At 42.3% G+C, this 24,092-nt stretch overlaps 3 protein-coding genes across 3 annotated transcripts in view; 1 reads left to right on the top strand and 2 right to left on the bottom strand.

Moving 5' to 3' along the window:
* si:ch211-140l13.3 (centromere protein J) overlaps nt 1–12,455 on the top strand; it is a 30,225-nt gene extending 17,770 nt beyond the window's left edge. Inside the window, exons 5-15 of the mRNA XM_034528188.1 lie at nt 1,991–2,111; nt 2,296–2,353; nt 2,920–3,589; nt 5,199–5,271; nt 5,838–5,931; nt 7,905–8,096; nt 9,164–9,355; nt 10,901–11,038; nt 11,170–11,254; nt 11,778–11,898; nt 12,274–12,455. Coding sequence (XP_034384079.1) covers nt 1,991–2,111; nt 2,296–2,353; nt 2,920–3,589; nt 5,199–5,271; nt 5,838–5,931; nt 7,905–8,096; nt 9,164–9,355; nt 10,901–11,038; nt 11,170–11,254; nt 11,778–11,898; nt 12,274–12,445 — 1,916 coding nt within the window. The 3' untranslated portion in view covers nt 12,446–12,455. The remainder of the gene's footprint in view (nt 1–1,990; nt 2,112–2,295; nt 2,354–2,919; nt 3,590–5,198; nt 5,272–5,837; nt 5,932–7,904; nt 8,097–9,163; nt 9,356–10,900; nt 11,039–11,169; nt 11,255–11,777; nt 11,899–12,273) is intronic.
* Nucleotides 12,456–12,497: 42 nt separating this feature from the next.
* Nucleotides 12,498–16,071, bottom strand: ttll2 (tubulin tyrosine ligase-like family, member 2). The gene is made up of 4 exons (XM_034527330.1): nt 15,962–16,071; nt 15,230–15,464; nt 13,578–14,917; nt 12,498–13,410 (listed from the first exon to the last, which is right to left on the bottom strand). The coding sequence occupies exons 2-4, from the start codon at nt 15,449–15,451 to the stop codon at nt 13,104–13,106; spliced, it is 1,869 nt and encodes a 622-aa protein (XP_034383221.1). The 5' UTR covers nt 15,452–15,464; nt 15,962–16,071; the 3' UTR covers nt 12,498–13,103.
* A 1,556-nt stretch (nt 16,072–17,627) lies between these two features.
* Nucleotides 17,628–21,501, bottom strand: LOC117727200 (low choriolytic enzyme-like). The gene is made up of 12 exons (XM_034527333.1): nt 20,722–21,501; nt 20,588–20,641; nt 20,447–20,491; nt 20,297–20,341; nt 20,175–20,219; nt 20,017–20,063; nt 19,812–19,881; nt 19,602–19,716; nt 18,599–18,771; nt 18,271–18,352; nt 17,997–18,118; nt 17,628–17,810 (listed from the first exon to the last, which is right to left on the bottom strand). The coding sequence occupies exons 1-12, from the start codon at nt 20,753–20,755 to the stop codon at nt 17,797–17,799; spliced, it is 846 nt and encodes a 281-aa protein (XP_034383224.1). The 5' UTR covers nt 20,756–21,501; the 3' UTR covers nt 17,628–17,796.
* Between the last annotated feature and the right edge of the window lie 2,591 nt (nt 21,502–24,092).

Here is a 24,092-nt window from a genome sequence, read left to right as displayed (position 1 = left end):
TCCTTTAGAAAAGAGTGTAGGTTTTCACAAGTTTATTCTTATTTATATTCAATAAAAACCTGTCCATGTAATACCGCCTCTCTAGGTTTTGTGCCTTCAGATTTTAATTTTGCAAAGTTCATACGACGTAAAGACCCAAAATGATGAAGTTCATATAGCTGCATTTATTTGGGTCTGCAGATGCCGTTCTTCATCGTCATTCTGTCAATAAACAGATAAGATAACAGATAAGATGACTGTTGTCGTTTTCTTTAAAGAAATAGATAAGTTATTTGCGTTCACTCATCAGTCTGAAGTAAATGTGGATTGCACACTGGCTGTAGAATAAATTGCCTGTTTCCAATTAGAAGAAGAAAACACAGATTATTTAAATTCACTAAGAACATGCACTATTCCAATGATAAACATTGCATTTTGTCCAACAAGATGAAAGTTATTGTGAGCAACGTTTTACGAGTTATGTAACATCCTCAATTCAAAACGAAGCAAACGAGACCATCAGCCAGGAATATGGTCTGTTCCTATGTAGCTATTTTTAATATCTGTCATCTGGTGTGATTCCCGGTCCGCTCGGGGCAAAACTGTCAGAGCTCCGAAACCGCTGGTGTCTACAGGGACCGCCAAAATCAACACAAGATGAAAGTTCCTTGTGCTAGCTTTAATTCAAATGGAACATCGCATCGGTACATTTTCTGTAGTTATTGAAATGAACAGCGATTATTAACCTAAAGGAACGTGATCGTGGCTCTTTTATTTTTAGTGTTTAGTTCAGTTTCAATTCAATCAATTCAGTTTATTTTGTATAGCCCAATATCACAAATTACAAATTTGCCTCAGAGGGCTTTACAATCTGTACACATACGACATCCCTGTCCCAGGACCTCACATCGGATCAGGAAAAACTCCCCAAAAATAACCTTTGACAGGGAAAAAAGGGAAGAAACCTTCAGGAGAGCAACAGAGGAGGATCCCTCTCCCCGGATGGACAGATGAATAGATGTCATGTGTACAGAATGAACAGCATTTACAAAGTTACATAAACACATTACATGAATATGACAATGTATGAATGGAACTCCAATCCATGAAACAGAAGGAGGTAGAGAGGAGGGGGCGGGGCATCAGCAGGGCCAACGCGGGAGGCCGGCTCACCAGGCATCAGACACCTCCAGGTCCAATGGACCCTATGAGACGTGAAGTCACAACGACTCCGGGGAGGAAGCAGAGTTAATAAGGTGCAATGGAGAGATGTAAATTCATCCATAAGGAGAGAGAGAAGAGGAGATAGGTGCTCAGTGTATCCTAAAACATCCCCCAACAGCCTATAAGCCTATAGCAGCATATCAAGGGGCTGGACCAGGGCAAACCTGATTCAGCCCTAACTATAAACACTATCAAACAGGAAAGTCTTAAGTCTATTCTTGAATGAGGTGACTGTGTCTGCCTCCCGGACTGAAAGTGGAAGCTGGTTCCATAAAAGAGGAGCTTGATAACTGAAGGCTCTGGCTCCCATCCTACTTTTTAGGACTCTAGGAACCACAAGTAGCCCCACATTTAGTGAGCGCAGCTCTCTAGTTGGGCAATATGGTACTACAAGCTCCTTAAGATATGATGGTGCATCACCAATCAAGGCTTTGTAGGTGAGGAGAAGAATTTTAAATGTGATTCTTGATTTTACATCAAACTTAGTCAATTCAGCGGGACTCAGAGAAGTGCAGCTTTGCAGCATCAGAGGCCTGTCGGACGCAGCAACAACCGGACTACTGTTCTCAGATTGTCGAGCCCACTCGTGACTCCGGTAACGCTCCCTGTCAAGTTGTACCTCCCGCTGTAACTCATTCAGTGCTCTGTCAAACGTACCATCTCACAGGAGGCTGAGAGGTTCGCATATCTTTGGCTTCCAAGCGTGCACACTTCCTTCTCCTTCCATCCTCCATTCTGATCTATCAGCATCATATACAGTAGTGCGTATACATTGTCTCCCACTCAGATGCGTTTAGATCCAAAGAAGAGACGGCAGACCAGAGACACTTGCCTCCCACCACAGAGGCCGATCAGACTGTGCACAGAGACCAGGACCCAGTCAGCCCTTCTGCTAACCCTGAACACAGGTACTCAGACGGCTGCCCTACAGCTCTGGAGGGTTTTGTGGTTGTTCCTCTTAAACTTAATATACGGTCAGAACATGTGTGCCACTTCTTTGTTACCTTTGATATTATTTGGTAGTGTCTTTTCCAAATATAATTTGAAATGTTCTTCTTTGTTCTCTGTCGGGGGACCAACGCTGATCCTCAGGGAGTGTGTGGAGGAGCAGCTGAAAGTGCATGAGGTGTCTGAGCCACAGCAGCTGCAGGTATATTCCATAATAGTATATATGTACAGTAGTGTCCTATGGGACAAGTGGCAGATTGGACACCGCTTAGATGACAAAAAAACATATTAAATCACCAAACCTCAAATGCAAAGATTTATTAATGTCTGCATGTGTTAATTTGTTGAGTGGGACTGATAATGTCCAATAATTATATTGGATTAAAGATGAAGAAAGTCTTTAATTTTATTTCAACCAATATTTCACAGAGCTATTACCGAATACAAATATGAATACGGAAAACATTTTCAGTCGAGTGGTATTGAACTGAAAGTAAATGTTTTCCGTCATTTATTTTAATTTCTTTATTGCGTCATTGTGTGTAGAATCTCAATCTTAGAATCTCAATCCTGTTAAATATAGGAGAGGAGGGTCAGACCGATTAGAATGTATCTTAACCTTTGAGGAGTTGGTCATTGACCAACATTTTTTAATATAAAGAAGCCCAAATGGTCAGAAAAATGCTAAAATGCACCCTATTAAATGCAAATATTAACATCTGCCTGTGAATCTGGAATGACTTTTCCTGGACCTTTTTTATTTTTCAGAACCTCAGTGAGATGATGAGGTTGACGCAGAGACGCTACTTCTTGCGGGAGCGTGAGGGCGATTCCAGGATGGACAGAACACATTTGAAGGTCACCGATCAGCAGGAGGCCCAGAGGAGCGCTTCCCTTGGCCGGCAGCCGACCGGCGGGAAGTTAACCTCTGGCATCCAGAGGCGCTCCCCTTTCCTGTCCGGGGTCTTTAAAGACGAGGCATCGCAGCTTGAAACCTTCCCGTCTCTGACCTTTCAGCCTGATCATGGCAGAGAGCTTGGGACTCCACATGACTTTTGCCAGACCACCGAGTTCAGACAGAAGAAGACTCCAACAGAGATCCAGGTGCTGGTTCGGGTCTGCAACCAAGAACAAACTCACTTCAACACTACTGTCGTGCCCCAACCTGAAACTCCACCTATCCACCTACAACACATCCATCAACATATTCCTGCAGGCACAGAAGACGAAGGGAGCCAATCACAAGAGAGAAAGTCCACGGAGAAATCCCATTTGAAAGAAAAAGAGGACGGCGATGAAGAGACAGAAGGCAGAATGAATCAATCCCTCTCTGAGCCGACACCCTGTGTTCACATGCCTTTCGGGGTGAAAAGGGCGAGGCGCCAAGAAATGGAAGTCATGGGTGAAGAGGAAGGACTGACTGTTGACGAGGTAAAAGGTCAGTTTGAATTCACGGCGCCTCCGAGAAAAATGCCTGTGAGCTCCTGCGTTGCCACCTCAGAGGATCTATGGGAACAATCCCTGCAGCACAACAACACACACGCCTGGACACCCGAAAGTCCCAGCGCCGCGTATGAATCAAACGTAGTGCATCATTTAAACATCTGCCCCCCTATGAGGGACAACCGGGTTTCCCCTCGGGCCTGGAGAAATCAGGAAATTATTGTTAGTTTTAAGATTATTGACGACCACATGGCGAGAGTCTCAAGCTGTAACATGGAAACTCTATCCGCATGCTGTGATGAAACAAAAACACACTCTCATCTTTGCCAGTGCGGTACTTCAATGCCAGGAAGCAGCACAGGCTCACACTGGGTTGAAGGTCAAAAGCAAGCTGCTTTAACAACAACAGCAGCAGCATTTTGTCTTAGTGCATCAAACTCAAGTCAAGTCATAACACCTCTGAAACGCAGCACATTTCTCACACATTCCACCACCAGAACCTCTACTGGTGGTGATGGCACCGGCGGGGAGGCTGAATATAACCCACCCTCCCAGTGTCACCAGTTTCCCAAGCTCCCATCCCCTCCTCTCGGCCGCCAAGAGTCCCATTTATATCTATCGGAGGCTGATTATGGCAGCGAAGCTGAGGAGGAACGGATGTTCCCGGAGATCCCAAAACGGGACCAGAGCCGTGGCTCTTTATTAGGGCATCAGCAACGATCCTCTTCCTCCAGCTCGAGCTCCAACAGAGAGGACAAAACTCAGGGCGATTCTAATGGTAGTTTTGACACATGTTTAAAGTTGCGATCTCGAAGATCTCTGTTTTGGTCTCTTTGGCGGCACCTAGGGCGCTAAGCGTGTGTTTCATGACGTTTCACTTCCGTAACGGCGCTGCTGTTACTTTTTATCTCCTGGGGAATGTCACCACGAAGCCCCTAAGAAGAGCACTCAGCTTTTAAAGTAAAATGTTACATAGTGGCCACACAGTGGGATTGCAACCTCCGGATCTGTCACTCAGACTTCCCTGTAGACTAACATTGGGAATGTTTTTTTAGGTAAATCCACTTTTCCAATACAAACACTTTAATAGCCCTCATTTAAATCATTGGGTCCTTAAAGTCAGAGTCATTTTCCTTCTTCCATTCATGTGAATGAGCCGGAGAACGAGGCTGTGCCGGGAGGCGTGTCTTGGGAAAGGCTAATGCGCATGCTCTCCGGGTCGATTGCCGGGAGATCCCACACATTTCTTATTTTCAGAATTTCAACTTTTGTTTGTCTTTTTAATGCGCCACTGAGCAACTGGACGCTTTACCCAGCTCTCTTTTTTACATCCATGAGCCCCAGTTCGTAATCCTGCAAATACAAGGGCTTTCAACGGTGGACCCATAGGCTCAAGCCCCATTGTGTTAACTCATTCGGCGATAGATAGTGACTCATTATTGAAATGAAAATCCTCTAGATTATTACTTTAACATTTATTCTGCTCTGGTTTTGTTTGATTCTGCATCTTATAATTCATGTGGCGCTACCTCCAGGGTTCAGTTCTTAAACAGAATAGAGTTCTGCCTCTTACAAGTGACCTTTGTGTATTTCTTTATGTCTAGGGGCTCAGAGAATGTTGAAGATACACTCACCACACGTAACGGAAATGGCACAAACATCGAGTGGATTTCTCAGGTAAACACTGATAGTCTGATGGCATGCAAAGCAGATTCTTTGATATCGATACCACATCTATCAACACAGCCGAGGTCGCTATCATTTGCATCAGTTGCATTAGCTTCTTTTGTGGTCGATCACCATATCTGTTCTTTTCTTCCAAAGATAGCACATACAGGAAAGGATGTGCAAATCTTCACAAAGAAATGCCACTGACCTGTTCCAGTACGTCAGCGACATTGTATCAACAAAACTAACTGGTGACATTTCCTCAAAAAAACCTGTTAAACTTCCAGATGGATTGCCAGGAAATTCAGTAGCTTTGGTGATGACTGACTTTTTAAATCCAGAGCCGTCAATTCCAATTTGTTGTGTAATTTATGACCAAAAAAAACCTGCAACACGTATATTATTCCCATCAGCCTCAGCTATACACTTTGTGTTCAATGCCAATAAGCAAATGTAATCCTGCTAACGCGCTACGCTAATATGGGGAACATAAGAAACTGTTGACTCTTAGTTTTTGTTTTATCATTATTTAAATATTTGTACATTATTTCCTAAGTTGCTGTGTTTATATGCAGAGAAAGAGCGGATCAGGACGATGAGGTGGAGAACAGAGAGCAGAGCCAGGGCGTGAGGAACCAACACAGTCTGCACAAAACTGGGGAAGTCCAGGTCAGTTTTTGGCCGACGTGCTCAGTGCAGGCAGACCTTTTGTGCCTCAGATTTGTTTTTTTTAATAATGTGAAATTGTCATTTGGCCCACTTTTGTGTATGGTCCTAAATCAGATACCGGTCGGATCTTTGTTTTAATTGCGGTGCGACCTCTGTCTGAACAGCAACACAGGAATTCATTGTGACTAGCCTTTGACGTCCTGAAAGTTTGGATGAAGTCCGCTTCAGGGAAGCCGTCAGCGTCGGTCCTCTTGTGCACATCAGCTTTCAGGTGTCCCAGTAAACGCGGAGCGCAGTGGCTTCCACTTCGGTGCATGTGGGTCAGCTCAGGACCGTGACCAGTTCACCCTGGAATCTGATACTGGCCGCATGAGAACCATAATGTGACCACCCAAACTAAAACAAATTAAATAAATCACACAAGACGTATGAGAAGTGGACTAATGTCTAATGAAACGATACAACAACTCTTGCATATCTTTCAAGCCGCAAGAATATTGATTCATCAGCTATTTTGCTGCAGTGTTGCTCAACAAAGCCTCTGTGTTTCACATGACATTTATTGGCCTGTTTCACAACCACAAACCATTAAGTTGTTCACATGTCCTCTCCTCGCCAAGCGAACGCCTTCTCGTGAAATTACTTAGTAACACTTATCCGTGTCAGAGCCTTGCCTCCGTAATAATTTACTGTCCTACATTTCTTCAAAGCTCCCTGCAGTATTCCCTGAAACCATGAATAGCGGCCACGCCTATTGGTGGAGAGCATGTTGCAGAACTGGTACCACCGCAGTTGCATTGTCATTTGCATTTCGTAGGTAACAAGCTCTTTGGCAGCAGCAACTTCAACGGTGCTTTCAGGGACCACTTTAGCCTTTTCAACACAAGGATCAAGTGTCTGAAGGAAATGTGAAACCTTCCTCCACCGGGCGACAATGGATTGTGCAATTGTTGGAGATGATGTCGTACATGTGAAGCAAAGTGCTGCTGGGAAATTACCTGGCACCTGAAAAACAGAAAGAAAATGGAGATGATGTCGTACATGTGAGGCAAGGTGCTGCTGGGAAATTACCTGGCACCTGAAAAACAGAAAGAAAATGGAGATGATGTCGTACATGTGAGGCAAGGTGCTGCTGGGAAATTACCTGGCACCTGAAAAACAGAAAGAAAATGGAGATGATGTCGTACATGTGAGGCAAGGTGCTGCTGGGAAATTACCTGGCACCTGAAAAACCTCTCAGAAACACCGCTCTGTATAGAAAATGACCGTAAAGTAGAAATAAAACTCCACCTCTGAAGCAGTTTCAACAATAAGAACAATGTGTCAATGATGGTGACAACATCTAATCAACATGCATTTTCACATTGATTAATTGTAATATTATTTGTTTACTTAAATTGTTTACTTAAATTGTCACTAACATTTTGAGGATATCTGTTAATTTTTGTCATTAGAAGATAATAATGCTATAAGACCAAATTTACTCTGAAAATATTCAAGTGTGGTCAGTAGATAACGAAGCATAGATTGACCCCAATAGTTTAATTCATATATTCATATACATATATATATATATATATATATATATATATATATATATATATATATATATATATATATTCCTCCTATACGTTCCAGCTGAAAAATAAATGTTTTATAAAAGGAAAGATGTAATATTATGATGATATAATTCTATTGATCTGCATTTTGACCTCCAACGATGAGACGAGCGTTGCACAAGGACCAACTGAAAACAGTTTAAGTGAGTAGTTCAGGGAACTTGACTTAAATCAGCTTCAAGCTGCTTCCTGATAAAGATCCTAGTCATCGGGAGAAGAGCAGTTAAACATAGCGGAAATCTGTGCAAACATTTACAAACATACTCCCACTTCTTCAAGTCAGCACCTGTGTCAGAACCAGCGCTGTGTGTGTGTGTGTGTGTGTGTGTGTGTGTGTGTTGTTTGTGCGTGCAGGCTCTCAGGCAGCAGATGGAGGCCCTTCAGCAGCAGTTACAGCAGAGAGAGAGTGACTGGCTTGAATTTCAACACCAGCTGGAGCAGCTGATCAGAGAAAACTCTGAGCTGAGGAAGAAACGAACCGTTACGCCACAGTGCCGCCCAGTGGCCGGCCGGTGTACTGCACAAACACAAGAGTGTCAGTCAGAGGTAAAATATACACATGGTCTTCTTCTCTTCGGGTCACGAGTCACATAATTCATATCAACATCTCCCCCCTATATCATCCTAATTAATCAATGGATTGTGCAATTGTTGGAGATGATGTCGTACATGTGAAGCAAAGTGCTGCTGGGAAATTACCTGGCACCTGAAAAACAGAAAGAAAATGGAGATGATGTCGTACATGTGAGGCAAGGTGCTGCTGGGAAATTACCTGGCACCTGAAAAACAGAAAGAAAATGGAGATGATGTCGTACATGTGAGGCAAGGTGCTGCTGGGAAATTACCTGGCACCTGAAAAACCTCTCAGAAACACCGCTCTGTATAGAAAATGACCGTAAAGTAGAAATAAAACTCCACCTCTGAAGCAGTTTCAACAATAAGAACAATGTGTCAATGATGGTGACAACATCTAATCAACATGCATTTTCACATTGATTAATTGTAATATTATTTGTTTACTTAAATTGTTTACTTAAATTGTCACTAACATTTTGAGGATATCTGTTCATTTTTGTCATTAGAAGATAATAATGCTATAAGACCAAATTTACTCTGAAAATATTCAAGTGTGGTCAGTAGATAACGAAGCATAGATTGACCCCAATAGTTTAATTCATATATTCATATATATATATATATATATATATATATATATATATATATATATATATATATATATATATATATATTCCTCCTATACGTTCCAGCTGAAAAATAAATGTTTTATAAAAGGAAAGATGTAATATTATGATGATATAATTCTATTGATCTGCATTTTGACCTCCAACGATGAGACGAGCGTTGCACAAGGACCAACTGAAAACAGTTTAAGTGAGTAGTTCAGGGAACTTGACTTAAATCAGCTTCAAGCTGCTTCCTGATAAAGATCCTAGTCATCGGGAGAAGAGCAGTTAAACATAGCGGAAATCTGTGCAAACATTTACAAACATACTCCCACTTCTTCAAGTCAGCACCTGTGTCAGAACCAGCGCTGTGTGTGTGTGTGTGTGTGTGTGTGTGTGTGTGTGTGTGTGTGTTGTTTGTGCGTGCAGGCCCTCAGGCAGCAGATGGAGGCCCTTCAGCAGCAGTTACAGCAGAGAGAGAGTGACTGGCTTGAATTTCGACACCAGCTGGAGCAGCTGATCAGAGAAAACTCTGAGCTGAGGAAGAAACGAACCGTTACGCCACAGTGCCGCCCAGTGGCCGGCCGGTGTACTGCACAAACACAAGAGTGTCAGTCAGAGGTAAAATATACACATGGTCTTCTTCTCTTCGGGTCACGAGTCACATAATTCATATCAACATCTCCCCCCTATATCATCCTAATTAATAGTTTTTAACTACTCGTATTCAACCCTGGATTGTGGTGCCTTTCAGTATGCACAGCAATAACCACAATAGATCTTTCTCACACAGTTTGTTGGACCAGACTGACATAATGGGGGTGACATGGGTTAGGGCTGGGTCCCCTCAAATGACAGAAAAACTGTAAAGAAAAGACAAATAACGTAACAAAACATAATAACTTACTTATCATGGACTGGCTCCCACCTAAAGGTCTGGGGGCGGCCCAAGGCAATGACCCCCATGAGAGAAAGCAAATATAAGCTGCTCCACAGCTGACCATGATTTTTCATAGCAGACCATGCGGCACTCTTCTCTGTGCTCCCGGTTGTAATGGGGAGACTGTACTGATGAAATATTGAGCGGAATTAGATTTAAGATTCGAGTTGGCTTATATCTCTTAGAATTAAAAGGTGCTTACAAGTGTAATTACAAGCTACTGCTATTATTATTAGTTATGGCTCACTAGCACAAATACTTTGAATGTTCATGATCAAGTGGATCACAGTAGTTAGATGTATATCTTACCATAGGTGTTTTCTGTTAATATCTGTTTTATAGGGCATGTTTTTTTAGTATTATGACATCATTATAATAATATATATAAAGTTTTCCACCGAATAGTTAAACTATTTCCAAGTGCTATTCAAATCCAGAGGTTTATAAATGTATAGAAATTAATCTTAATTTGTCATTGAGGTGAAAAGCATGCACAAAAGAGGAGGGAAGAGGGGAAACAAATGCCCGAGATAACAGTAAATAATAAAATTAATATTTAAAAAAACAACACAGAATGTTTAAAAGCCCTAGTGCATTATTTTCCATTATATTTTAAGATGTTTAATTATCACCTGGCACCTAAATGTAGTGTTTTCCTTATCATAAATAAAGACTTTTCCACCGTAAAGGTCTGCAGAAAATGTTGCTCAAACCCCCCCTCCATGTTTTAATAAGTGAAACCAAACCTCCGCCCTTGCCTCACACACTCAAAGCTACTTAGTCCATTTCATTTTAATGCTGTGTAAATCTTGTTGGTTTCAAATGGTTCAAGTGCATAACACACCATTAAGTGGCCGATAAGCATCCCGGCAATAATTTATGAAGAGGGACAAAAGGTGGTGTCATGGCACTGACCTCATTACAGGTTTATGCCGTGCAAGTCGATATGCTGCCTGTGCCAGTTGTGTCAACTTGATTTAACCTTCCCAACTTAAAGGGCTACTTTCAGTTGTCAATGAAATTGGAGGAAAAAAAAACTGTATTGATGTTTAAATAAAACAAGGATTCAGGCTCTTTCATTGGTAATTAGGATCACATTTAATTTAAGTAATCATCAAACAAACTTAATTTTCCCTATTAACGACCAGAAAATCAAAAACTGGACGACACTTGAACACCATGTTCACAAGTTTGCACTGACGATGATGTCATTATCTCCCGAGAAGGAGACGCTTCTCTCCAACGGGTGCGGCCGTTTGACTTTGACTGACGGGACACGCAAAGTAACTTCTGCAGACCAGAAGACCAAAACAGTCACGTTCTTCAACGGCGACATCAAACACATTCTGGAAGACGGGAAAGTGGTGAGCTCCATTGTTCCCTTTATGCATGTTTAAAAATGTTGTACGTTTTTGTTTTCATGGTTGTATTTGGGTGCTGCATTGACCCGATTACACAGATGTGAATGTAGATGTTCTCCATTTGGATCACTCAGGTGTATTACTATGCTGCTTCGCAGACAACACACACCACCCACCCAGGTGGGGTGGAGGTCTTTCACTTCCCCAACAAGCAGATTGGTAAGACAGCGCCTGGACTGACAAATCTTCATCCGCCATGTCATATAGTCCTCACCTCTAAAGCGTCTATAATTGATATTCTTTCACAACAATGTCTGAAATATAAAAACGATGCTTTCCCAGGCTGTGACAGTGAGTTTGTTTAACTCTCTGGTTGCTACTTTAAAAAAAATCTTTATAAACATGTTTTTATTGATTTTTAGACTACTAAAATAGTCGCACTAATGTCAAATCACCCACAAAACACAAACAGGGTTATGATGTTACATATATTACATAGTGGCAAATACATCATGTCTACCATATATATATATATATAGCTCACACTTCTCCAAGAATGAAAGAAAGGGACTCCAAACCTCATCAAATTTGGCTGATTACATTTACATTTTGTATGGTAATTTTCCAGGCTGCTCTTATAGTGCCTTTTTTTTTGCCACAGAAGACAGGAGATTTCAGAGGAAAAGCTCTAAATGACCACAGCTCCTGGTATAGTCTTTAATTTATAATGCGTCCCCAACAGAGAAGCGACACCCAGGGGGAAAGAGAGAGATCTTATTTCCAGACCAGACCATCAAGTATTTGGAGCCTGACGGCAGCGAGAGGACGATCTTCCCCGATGGCGCCTTCGTTCACCTCTCGCCGTAAGACGGAAGTTTATTTCAGGATCTGCTTCAGGGTGTCTGCAGGGTCAGAAAGACTAGCTGTCATTGAAGTGGCAGCTAACAGCTTTCCTCATGAATAAATGACACCATGAGGTAACCAAGACGAGGACAGACGCTGACATAATGGAGTTTTGATATCAAACCCTTCACATTTGGTTGAGTGAATGGAAAAAATTCTACAGTCTGCCAGTATCATATCTAGTCTGTCTATAATATTCAAACCCTGGTCTGGTGAGCATTTCAAACTACAATTAACAGCGTTATGTTGTTCCGAGATGCCAATCATAAAAACATTGAACGTGGCCTAATCAGAACCCGATTTCATTGTGCTTTCTGGATCGTCGTCTCTTCCAGGTCAGGGGAGAAGATGGTCGATTTCCCCAACGGCCAGAGAGAAATCCACACTTCCCAGTACAAGAGGAGGGAGTACCCTGATGGGACGGTTAAGACCATCTACCCCGACGGACGACAGGAAACCAAGTACGCGTCAGGCAGAATACGCACCAAGGAGAAGAGACGGAGTTAACGTCTGACATCTTAAATGAGTGTGAGTGGGTGTGTGAGACACTTTTAGAAGATTACAGATGTCACATTGTAGATGTAACTTTGTATTTTACCACCATGTATCTAATAATTTATTACGGATTTTTTTTTTTTTAAATGACATGTGATATCCCACAGTGAATAAATATAATTACTACTTTTCCACATGCTGAACACTGGAAACAAAAAGGCTTTTGCTGCTAAACCTGCACACAGAATTATTGCTGTAATTGTATACTTCCCAAAGCAGCTGCAAAGGATAAAATGCACCCCCAACTTCTCTGCCAAGAAAACTATGTTCGTTATTTTCTAGTATAAGTTAATATGCAGACAGTCATATCCCGTTAAAACGTTTCATTTTGGAATGGCAGTGACAGTTGACATGAAAAATGTAATTTTTGAAAATACGATTTTTGCACGGCAATAACCATATTGTGTACGGTGAATGGGACCTTGAGACCGAGCGGAAAGCAACATTTCAAGACGCTGTCAGGGGTCGTAATCCATTCTTTGTGAATTCACGCCGGAATTTCTTCTGGGAAGATACTTTGGCGTACAGAAGTGATGTGTGCACTTTCACTTTCTCAGATGTAACAAACTGTAAAAACTCAAACTAAAATCTCAGGAAAAAAGCACCACTCTTAAGTGGGTTTAAAACATTGACTGAGCAACGGAGGATCCTTCGGTCCCCACAACAGTGCGTCTAAGTCTTCTTCACCACCCGTTGTCTCCTCTTCTCTCCTCCACCTCTCGCCTGGTGTGGCCAACTGAGCAGTGAGCTGGTGGAGCTCCCGTAGGACCATCTTAACATCCAGATCCTGCCGCGAGGCCCTCAGAGTAGCAGCATTGAACGGGAATGTCCGTATGAAGTCTCCGACTCTGAGCGGGGGAACGTGTCGTCCGTTCAGCACCTTGGTCCTCTCCACCCTTACTGGTCCGTGAGTCCCACTGAAAAGACCACACGCCGTTTGTTATGCTATATGAGCGTCTGGAATTGGGCAGTATTTTGCTGCTCTCAATTTGGGTGACTTTTTCCCAACATTTTTTTATCATTAATAATGACTTTAATTCAGGTTAAACGGTTTCCTGTGGACAGACTTTTAACCCATAGTTACCTGTGAATGTTTGGGCTCTTCGGCCGTCTGAATCCCAGAGCCCTGTGCGTGCTGTCGCGTGTCGAGGAAGCGTCTGCCACTCCTGGATGCTCCGCCTCAGCTTCTGAGTCGGTGTCGTCGTGGTTTGTAACCTCAGACCCGCGGAGACTCCTGTTGCCCGTCAGACGCGGAGCGAGAGCCGGACACATGTGTCTGCTCACCACTGACGCGTTTGTCCTTGAACACGGCCCGAAGATCAGTTTCAGGGTTGTGTCCCTGTGGGTCTGGTTCACTGCATGTATGTGGTTTGAGTCCACAGGGGGAAGGTGTCTCTGGTACTCGGCCACGGGGGCGTGTCGTCTGGACTGTTTTTGGTTCCTCTTTTCTGGCTGGCGAAGAGTTTTTATCAGTGGGAGCGTCTGTGAGGGTCGGCCGCCACTCCGTCGCTTCTGACATTTGATCTCTTTAACCTTGGGGAGCAGCGGCGGTGTTGGAACATGCAAAGGGCGGTTGGCACGGAAACAAAGCCGCTTGAACCCATGTCTCCGATAGGCCCGCTCCCTCAGGCTGTCGACCAACGTGTAGTTCATCAAATCGATCAGGTCGCCGACCAGCCCTCTCTTCACTGTGATATCTGCTTGGCAGTCCAGCGTCAACGCAGGGCTGTAGTTGACCTCCAGCAGCCACGGCTTCAACGCGGCGTCGACGAGGATGTCGAAGCCAAAGAGCTCCACGCAGTTGGGACAGGAGGGCACGGACGGCGCGATGGCGAGGAGGGTCAGAGTGACGATGTTGTTGATCCGCTGCCACAGGAGGAGCTTGTTGATGTCCTGGCTCTGGAGGAAATGCCGGAACTTGCTCATGGTCCACTTGCATCCTTGGCCCACTCTTTCCTTCGCCGCCTTGTAGAAGGGGCCCAACTTGTTGATGCTGGTGTTGGTGAGATGGGCGTACAGGTTGCGCAGGGACGACAGGTTGTACTTCTCGGTGGCGAAACGCACCAGGCCTTCCTGGTGGATGTAAACGGTCAGCGGGTGAAAGCTCTTCACGCACGCGTAGATCCGCAGGTCGCACTTGTAGCCGGAGATCAGCAGGGGTTTGCTGATGTACCGCTGTACGATCACAGGGCAGTCGTAGACCAAGTCCTTGATGTCCTCGAAGATGAAGATCCCCCGGCCTCTGGAGAGATCCACGGGCTTGCATATCCAGTAGGCCGACGGTCCCCTGGTCACGCGCAGGCTGCTGTATTCAGACAGGAAGCGGGTGTAGTCGTTGGGGAGGATGAAGGCGGTGGGACTGAAGTCGTAGAGCGCCGAGCCAAACGTGGCCCTCATTCTCCTCAGGTTGCGGGCCAAGCAGTCCTTCCAAAAAAGAATTACAAAGGATCATTTTAACAACTGAACAGAATCAAACTCTAACGGACACCCGATATTGCAAATAACTTGGTCATGTTTCTGCATCATAACGACTTGGTTCAGTTTAGGAGAAGATCGTGGTTTGGATTAAAAATACCAGAATGTTCTACTTAATCCACTCGCACGTTTGCATAATTTCGATTAATACAAACTTGTCGCCATAATATATTTGTAAAACAGATTCTTGACAAACCTCATAGTATAAAGTACAAAAAAGTCCCTGCATTTCTCAAAGTTAACATGTCAGACCATTATCACCTTGCGTGTGATGCCAACAGTTTTGGGATGGTGGTTGAGGCGCTGCCATGGCAACAGGTTGTGATACTCAGAGTTCCGAAATGCAGAGCCCCGCCAGTAGAGGTTCCAGTCTTCCGCCTCCCGTTCCTCTTGGTCATATTCCTCCCATCCTCGCTCCAGAAGCACCTCCCTCACCACCTGTGGTCCTCTGTCATGCAGTCTGAACACCAGGGATGCAGCCATGCAGCATCCTAAGCTGCAGCATGAGATGAGTCAGTTAAAATGCACACCCCTTCGTCAAATCTTTACACATGAAACACTGGTAATCAGTGTGACTTGTGCTTCCCGAAGGAAATCATCTCCGCTGTTCATCACGGCTAAACATTCATAAATCTGCTTAGAAATCGAAAGGGACGCTTCAGAACAGTTTCTCAGTGTAAAAAGAATCCAGTGACATTGTCTTTACATCCATGGCTGCATTACAAACAGGAACAGCTGAGTTAATTTGACATAACGTTAGTGGCGCTAATGTGCAAAAGGTGAGCGGTGCATGAGAATTAAAGCCCTTGCATTGAAAATCGGAGAAGCAAACAAACCTGACACTTGCAAAGACTCGAGCTTCAGAGCTCAGACAAATTCAATGTGTTCAACTTTATAACTTCATTATCCGAGAACGTTTACAAGGACTGAAAAAAAATGTAACTAATAAGACATTCACAATTAGTTTTTAATATTAAAAATACGATGTCTTACCCTTGAATAGTCTTGCATCCTTTCTGCCAGGTAAATGACAGCTAGATGGTGAGAGACTTGAAGTGGACGGGCTGTGTCCTTAGCTCCTCCTCCTGTTGGCCGTCTGTCAGGTTTATGGCAGGACAATGGTTGTTAGACGCAGGGCCGGTGTTAGTGCTGTAAACTTAGATAGAAATGTACAAAATATAATTTTTTGCTTTAAAATATAGATAAATGTTTTGGTAACCAGTTTAAAAATACTTTGTTTTACAAGAGACAAGGCATTTAAATGTATTCAATTAATGGGACTTTGCCTTTTAATGCAAATGTAATATTTCTACAGCACCATCTAGATGCAATGCGCTCTACAGGAGAATAGAAACTTATTTTTTTGGTCAAATGACAAACATCCATTTATAGACAACTGTAGTTAATGTTTTATGCCCTCTATTAAATTGACAAATTCAGCAGACCTCAGGTCTACAGTCAGCTCGCTTCACAGTTGGAGCCTAGACTCTCAAAGCTGCCTCACAGGGCTGGGCCTTGATCCAAGGAACAACGTAACCCTGTCCCAGATGACCCCAGGGGTCCGGATGCTTCGTAACGTACAAATAAATGTAAACCAACGCAAATGCATTTAGGCCCGAGACCATTTAGTGCTTTATAGGAGATTCCAGACTAGGGTTGCAAAGGGGTGGAAAGTTTCCACGGGAATTTTGGCTCGGGAATAAAAAAAATAAATAATGTGCCTAAGTTTTTTTTGCAAAAGCATATAACAGGGAACTTAAGTGTAGTTAAGAACAAGACTATGCACGCCTAGCTCAGCTGGACCCTGAATGCAGCTGGTTGGGAACATTGTCTGCCAGAAACAAACGTAAACATATAACGTTCTGTTGTTTTTGAACGTCTTTGTCATCAGTGTTGTCTGAACGTTTCAGCCCTATGCCTGGCAAGTGTGAGAGCGCCGAGTTGCGTAGAGGCCAAGAGCGGTATTGCAGACAGAGATTTCTATTATAGCTCGCAACATATTGAAAATATAACTGAACTAGTTCATTTTTTGGCGCTGTGAACTTAGTTCAAAATGTTGAATTATGAACTGAACTAGTTCATGTAGAAAGTGAACTTTCCCAACACTGTTCTTCATTACCTAGCATATTGATTACTTGTTAAACTGACACCATGTTCATTTTTAATACCAAGTTTATTTGTATACAGTGGACTAACTTTTTACAGCAGTGAAGAGGACGTTGATGAGGTCCAGGAAGAAAGCATTTAGATTCAGGGAAAAACACTAAAGAAAAAGTGGGTTGGTGATCATAGGGAATACACCTTTAGTCAACGTTCATGTTTTTGTTGTTCGATGAAAGAATAAAGTTCTACTCACAAAATGTCAATTTTAAAAGTTGTATTATAAATGTTTGCATGCATGTCTGCTCATGACAAGGTAAATACAGTTAATTACCAACATTTTCAGTTTATTCCTGTTAATTCCCGTGGAAAGTTTCCATCCATCCATTATCACCCGCTTATCCGGGGTCGGGTCACGTCGGCAGCAGGTTCAGCAGGCCGACCCAGGCTTCCCTCTCACCCGCAACACTTTCTAGCTCATTCTGGGGGATCCCGAGGCGTTCCAAGGCCAGCCGGGAGATATAATCCCTCCAGCGTGTCCTCGGTCTTCCCCGGGGCCTCCAACTTTGAATATTCCCAGAATTTTGCAACCCTGGTCCAGAACCATCGGGTCTAACGTGATGCCATTTAATCCTGCAGCTACAGTATGCTAGAAATGGCAACGGCAGGTTTTTAGTGATTTTATTAAAATTTCACAATAAATGCAGGTCAGCCAATGCAGCTCACAGTTACGTCCTCTCATCTGAAAGAAAAAAAATATTCATAGCACTTTTCACACTGGGAGCATAAACAGCATAAGAAAAATGAAATTATACACAGTTAAAAGACCAGTCCTAAAGGAAGAGCGTCTCTGTATTGTTGGAAGACTACCCGCCTGCTATGACCGACACTGAACAGCTATGACACGACAGTGTAGTGAAGCAGTTACCACAATGGTAGAGTTTGTTCAGTCTCTTGACATCCAGATCGCTGAGGCGTTTTCTCTGACCCATGTTCGACCCAGCCTGCTTGGGTACCAGAGTCTTACTCCGATCTTGACTGAAGAAATACCTGCAAAAAAGTAATCTTGTTCACCCCGACTTGCTGTTAAATTATATCCAAAGCAACCAGATTTTAAATTATCAAAAAAAATACAAGCCAACATCATGTAGATGACTGAGCTACTGTGACCATGATTAGAACGGTCCAAATAAATGACTTACGGTCCATAGTGCATTATAGAGTCAACGTCATACGGCAAGTTCTGAGTGTCTCCATGTTGCACCTTGAAGTTCCCTTTTTTCCCTTTAAAACAGCAGCACATTCATTTGGTTTTTTGCAGTCACGTTGAGAATACAAAAGCTTGTCCAAAGGTGTCATGCCAATCTTCTAAATTTAAAAGCACTTTTAAAAAAATATTCTCATTAAAGAAGCTTGTGAAGCCTTTAACCAAATAAAAATAAACGGAATAAGGGTGTCTGCAGAACGCACAGACACTTTGGTGCCTGCGTGAGTCTCAAAGAGGGCATTGCATTAAATGACGAGTCCCACCTGGCTTGATGCTCTCCCACTGCACCGTGACGTGCTGGTCCCGGTCCTCGCGGGTGTGTTCATGGTGCAGCCCCAGAGCATGAATGATCTCATGGCAGAGGTTCCCCACTTTACACTTGCTGCCGTAATACAGCGGCTGGGCTCCTCCTCGACAACCGACGAAGGAGGCGCAGCTGGAGGGAGAAACAGAAGGCGGCGGGGCAAGAGTAGAGTTACAGTACCACCAACAAAAAGGCCCAGTTTTGGTTTAAGCTTCTTCAGTCGAGCACCACTATACACATTAAAAGTTAACTTCTCACCAAACCATATGCCTCTGTTTGTAGGACGTGATCTACCTGCTAATGTCCACCTCAACATAAGGGAGGCGATTTTAAGTGATAACATTCAGCAGCATCTTGCCATGAATAGTGTCCTCATTGACACCATAACATAGTGTTAGTGGCTCTATACTAGCATTTACTACTGAAGAGTAGTCTATATAAAAAAAACATTATGGAGCAACAGGGACACTGCTTTGTATTGAGCACTTTTCAGAACTCCAAGATACAAAGAGCTTTCCAAAGATAGCAAAGTAAAACCAGGTTTAAGAAAACAAGTGTATAAGAATAGATATTAAAGGGATAATTCAAACAGACTTGTCTTTGGGGAAGAAGAGAAACACAACTTGGGCTTCAAACAGGGTCTAAGAGATGTGACAATCCATTGAAACCTCCTTGCAGTACAAATTAGTTTTAAGATTTTATTGATCATAAAACAACCTACAAATCAGGGAGCTTAACTTTATTTCTTCTATACCAGAGTTGTTTTACCATTACAACATTGAAGTGATATGCCTTCTGTGAATGACTTTTGCAATTGGAGTTCCTATGAAATATTTATGAATACAGATATTCATTTTAAAAGGGCAAATATAATATATAAATATCGGCCTGGCTTAATACTGGAAAGACAAAATATGCTTTGCGATATGGATGAACCAACCCTCTGAAAAAAAACATCTCACCCTTTGCCATCTTTGATGTTGAGGTAGTTGAACTCTGTGGTGTGGGGTGTGAAGTGAATGCAGGAGACATCCGATATCATCTTGAAGGCAGCGAGGATGTCAACCTTTCGGTTAGCTGTTGAGTGAAACAATTAAAGCATTTTTAAAAAAAAAGCAGTTCTGTGATCTGCACTCTTAATGGTCAGACACATCAGAGCAACAAAAACCCACCCAGCTCTTCACTGATGGTGTACGGCATGTTGGCTTCCAGCCACAGGGTCTGCACAGCGTTCCTGTCCTCCTGGAAGTTAAGACTTGTGTGAAATTACTAGTTTCACACAACTCAGGTTCTAGTGCATTAATGCTAATATTGAGGATAATATCATCAAGTGCATTTCCCCTCATGCTGGAGATATGCCTAAATTCTCCATCTTACCAGAATCAAAATATCTCCCTCTCGGACACTTTCATCTTCTTCAAGTTCTATGACAATGAAAAAAAAAAAAAGCCACTCTATGAAAACGGTTGCTTCTTTAAAAGTACATATTTAACATATTATTTTACCTTCCAGGGAAGGTCATACTTTATGTTTACCTTCTGCACTGGTCTGCTGTGGCTCAAACATTGAAGTCTCTGTACCTGCAGAAATCTGATAATTTAAAATCATGTCCTTTATAAAAATAACATAAAGATTTTTTTTAATATATGGCACCAACCTGCCTCAGGACCAGTCCCATTCTGGGTGTGATTTAAAGAGACAACTGAGGAAAAAAATAAATAAAATAGTTTGAAAGCTTCACTTATAAAGTAGTGAAATCCTGGTAATTTAATGTTGATTTATTTTGTACATTGTGAGTAAAACATACAAGACTTGGCTGGCGTCGTCACATTAAGCAGAAAAGTGACATTATCTATTGAAAAGAAAAAAAGTCAGGGAATTCCCCAAATATTTGTAGATTAGTGTACAAAAAATAAATAAAGTGCACATCAGTCTAGTGAATACAAACCTGTTGCGTTACCAGTAGCCTCCTGGGATGGATGAACAGGCACACCACCAACAGCTGCATGGAGAAAAGGAGCATACGATTATCAGATAATCACGGCTGAGCACAATAAATAGTTTGAAAGCTTCAGTTCGTACCTGTCACCGTGCAGCCGAAAACCAGAAACCACATCGTGAAGCAGGACCTCAACAAAGACAGGAGCAGTGGACACCAAACGCCTCGGGCCGGCCCTTATCTTGAGGAGACGTGATCGCCAGCCGGCTTGCTGAGCAGGTGTGATCACTTCACACTGATTATGAGCTCCAGACTGGACTGGACAGGTGTTGGTCGTTATACTGGGCTCTTTCGTTCTGTTGTCGTGCTTCTATTTTATTGGGTGCAGGTGTTCAGGATTGATTCACAATTGGGCTAAAAACCAAAGTCAGTCCTGAAGAGAACCCCGATATGAGCCCTCCTCAGTCTGAAGTAGACCGGTAAAGGTAAAGGTACCAATTGTCATAAACATACAGGTGTACATGACAATTAAGCCACCCCAAGTGTTTCAGAGCAGTGGTCTCCCTCCATCCCCCCACTCCCACTCTGGAGACACTCAAAGACTAAGTTTGGAAGACTTTATTTGGCTAACTAACACTGTGGAAGCCACATATTAGCTTTAAATAAATTGTGTAATCATTTATTTGCACAGAAGAAGGATTGACATGAAAATTGTGAACCTATACCCTTCTGGAGCTGTAATGCTGACAGCTTTTTTTTAATCAATAAATGTGTCAGAAAATGTCCGTTTGTGTAAATTATTTTGCCCTTTTTTTAAGGAGAGATGTATCTTTCCAAATTTGGCAAGTATTTGTCATTATTATATGTTATAGATGCTTAAAACAGTGTGTAAAAGTAAAGAAACATTTTTGGTCCATGGTACAGGCTGTTATATTGGTCCATGTTACAAGCTGTTATAATGGTCCATGTTACAGGCTGTTATATTGGTCCATGGTACAGGCTGTTATATTGGTCCATGTTACAGGCATGTAATATTGGTCCATGTTACAGACGTGTAATATCGGTCCATGGTACAGGCTGTTATATTGGTCCATGTTACAGGCTGTTATATTGGTCAATGTTACAGGCTGTTATATTGGTCCATGTTACAGACGTGTAATATTGGTCCATGGTACAGGCTGTTATATTGGTCCATGTTACAGGCGTGTAATATTGGTCAATGTTACAGGCTGTTATATTGGTCCATGTTACAGACGTGTAATATTGGTCCATGGTACAGGCTGTTATATTGGTCCATGTTACAGGCGTGTAATATTGGTCCATGTTACAGACGTGTAATATTGGTCCATGGTACAGGCTGTTATATTGGTCCATGTTACAGGCGTGTAATATTGGTCCATGTTACAGACGTGTAATATTGGTCCATGGTACAGGCTGTTATATTGGTCCATGTTACAGACGTGTAATATTGGTCCATGTTACAGGCTGTTATATTGGTTCATGTTACAGGCGTGTAATATTGGTCCATGTTACAGTTGTGTAATATTGGTCAATTTTTACAGGCTGTTATATTGGTCCATGGTACAGGCTGTTATATTGGTCCATTGTACAGGCTGTTATATTGGTCCATGTTAAAGGCTGTTATAATGGTCCATGTTACAGGCTGTTATATTGGTCCATGTTACAGGCTGTTATAATGGTCCATGTTACAGGCTGTTATATTGGTCCATGTTACAGGCTGTTATAATGGTCCATGTTACAGGCTGTTATAATGGTCCATGTTACAGGCTGTTATATTGGCGTTTTAGAGATTGCACATCATGTCTGTCGCAGGGTGCATACACCGGTGCCAGACACAGCTCTAGAAGAGATTAAAGGAATTACCTAAGAGCACTTTCTGGCATAATGTTGCATTTTTAATTTTTAATAAACTTGCTTTATGCATTCCTAAATTATCAAAATATATATATATATATTTTTCTCATGCTCTTGTTGTGAGAAAGTCGTGGGTGGTGAAAGCCCATATATGGTCAATGGTCAAAAATGGATGCCCCAGTAGGGAAGTTGTGGTGGTCTAAGAGGCTGCCCATGTAACTGCACTATCCCCAAGATTTGATTGGGAACTTTGTCTATTTCCTCTCACCCCATTATTATATAATTGCATCCAAACTTGAGGAGCCGTTTTACTATGTTCTTTCTTTTTTATTAACGAATATAAAGAAGAACATTGGAAAAGCAAACATGTCCGGAGTTAAGAATGAATAGAGGATTAAAGATTTTTCAGCAACTCAGAATTTAACTGAGAAGAAAATAGCTAAATATCTAACACTGAGACTTGAATAGGCGAAGCGCTCAGTGAGAGGTGTTGTTGTGGTCCATCATGGCCACTAGAGGGCGCAATGCGACACCTGAGAGCGCCATGAGAATGATTGTGTATTTTTGCCCCGTGGTGGTTCGTACAGGAAGCAGAATCTCCCAAACTGAGGACTGACTCTTCACAAACTCTACTAATTAAATTATAACTGACTATGTTATATTAATGGTTATGGAATGCTGCATTCAGGTATTAATGAACATACTGTAATATACACAGTACTGGAAACGCAGCATACCTCTTCCTTTAAATGGGAAACACCTGAATGGCGCTCGGTCTCGTCATCAATAATGCTGCATTCAGGTGCCATGAAGACGGAAGACATTTTATATAATAGAAAATGCCTCATCTTTAGATGGTGTATTATGATTACATATCATTTATACTTATATAAACTGCCCATGTGATGGCCCCCAGATTATATGACTTGATGTCTTGTTCTTACTTGAATTGACATTACTAATATATTAGAATTGTATATTATAAAGAGAAAGAAAGTAATACTTCCCTGAATTTTACATCAGGGGTAAGGTCTTGTACACTTCGAGTAGGTGATTTGCACTGCTAATCCTGTGATTAACAGGCGACCTGCTCTGCATTTCTAAGCCACAGTCACCAGCACCCCTGTGAATTAGAAGGGCACTTCCATAAAGTTTGGAGATAGAGACAGAGCTTTATAATAAACCGTCCAACTATTTGCAGCAGAGGCCGAACAATCCTGACGTTTCGATCCCCCCAAAACACTGGACGCCTACATTTTCCTAAATGTAAATCAATAGTGTGGTTGATTAGATCAGAGGTTTCCAGAATGAGAGAACGGCCTCCCAAACCTGTTGGGGGGTTTTAGGGGGTCTAGTTTTTGTCCGATCTGTGGTGGAATCAGAATATTTGTCATATTTGCTTCTGAAAATTACTTGTCCGATTGATTGGCCCAGTGTAATGTACGTTCATCATTTTTAAAAAATCATTCATTTTATTTGGTCATGAGGGCTATGTGCTGTGGGGGTTTGATATTGACACTGAAGACATAATCAGTGTATTTGCTGACTTTTTTGTCAGAACCAGAGAGGACTTTCTACAACTATTTACACAGGCTTAATATTTCTTATGAATTTAACATTTTAAATTGACTTTGCAATT

This window comes from Cyclopterus lumpus, chromosome 24 (assembly GCF_009769545.1).
Source record: "Cyclopterus lumpus isolate fCycLum1 chromosome 24, fCycLum1.pri, whole genome shotgun sequence".
NCBI classification, from domain to species: domain Eukaryota; kingdom Metazoa; phylum Chordata; class Actinopteri; order Perciformes; family Cyclopteridae; genus Cyclopterus; species Cyclopterus lumpus.
Note: the sequence above shows the minus strand (reverse complement) of the source record. Positions and strands in the feature narration are given on the sequence as shown.

Coding starts and splice junctions, on each gene's coding strand:
- ttll2 (XM_034527330.1), bottom strand. CDS start 15,451: ATGGCTGCATCCCTGGTGTTCAGACTGCATGACAGAGGACCACAGGTG. Junction 14,918..15,229: donor CTGTTGGCATCACACGCAAG/GTGATAATGGTC, acceptor CTTTTTTGGAAG/GACTGCTTGGCCCGCAACCT. Junction 13,411..13,577: donor AAGAGCCCAAACATTCACAG/GTAACTATGGGT, acceptor TGGTCTTTTCAG/TGGGACTCACGGACCAGTAA.
- LOC117727200 (XM_034527333.1), bottom strand. CDS start 20,755: ATGTGGTTTCTGGTTTTCGGCTGCACGGTGACAG. Junction 19,882..20,016: donor AGGGAGATATTTTGATTCTG/GTAAGATGGAGA, acceptor CTTAACTTCCAG/GAGGACAGGAACGCTGTGCA. Junction 18,772..19,601: donor AACATCAAAGATGGCAAAGG/GTGAGATGTTTT, acceptor TTCTCCCTCCAG/CTGCGCCTCCTTCGTCGGTT.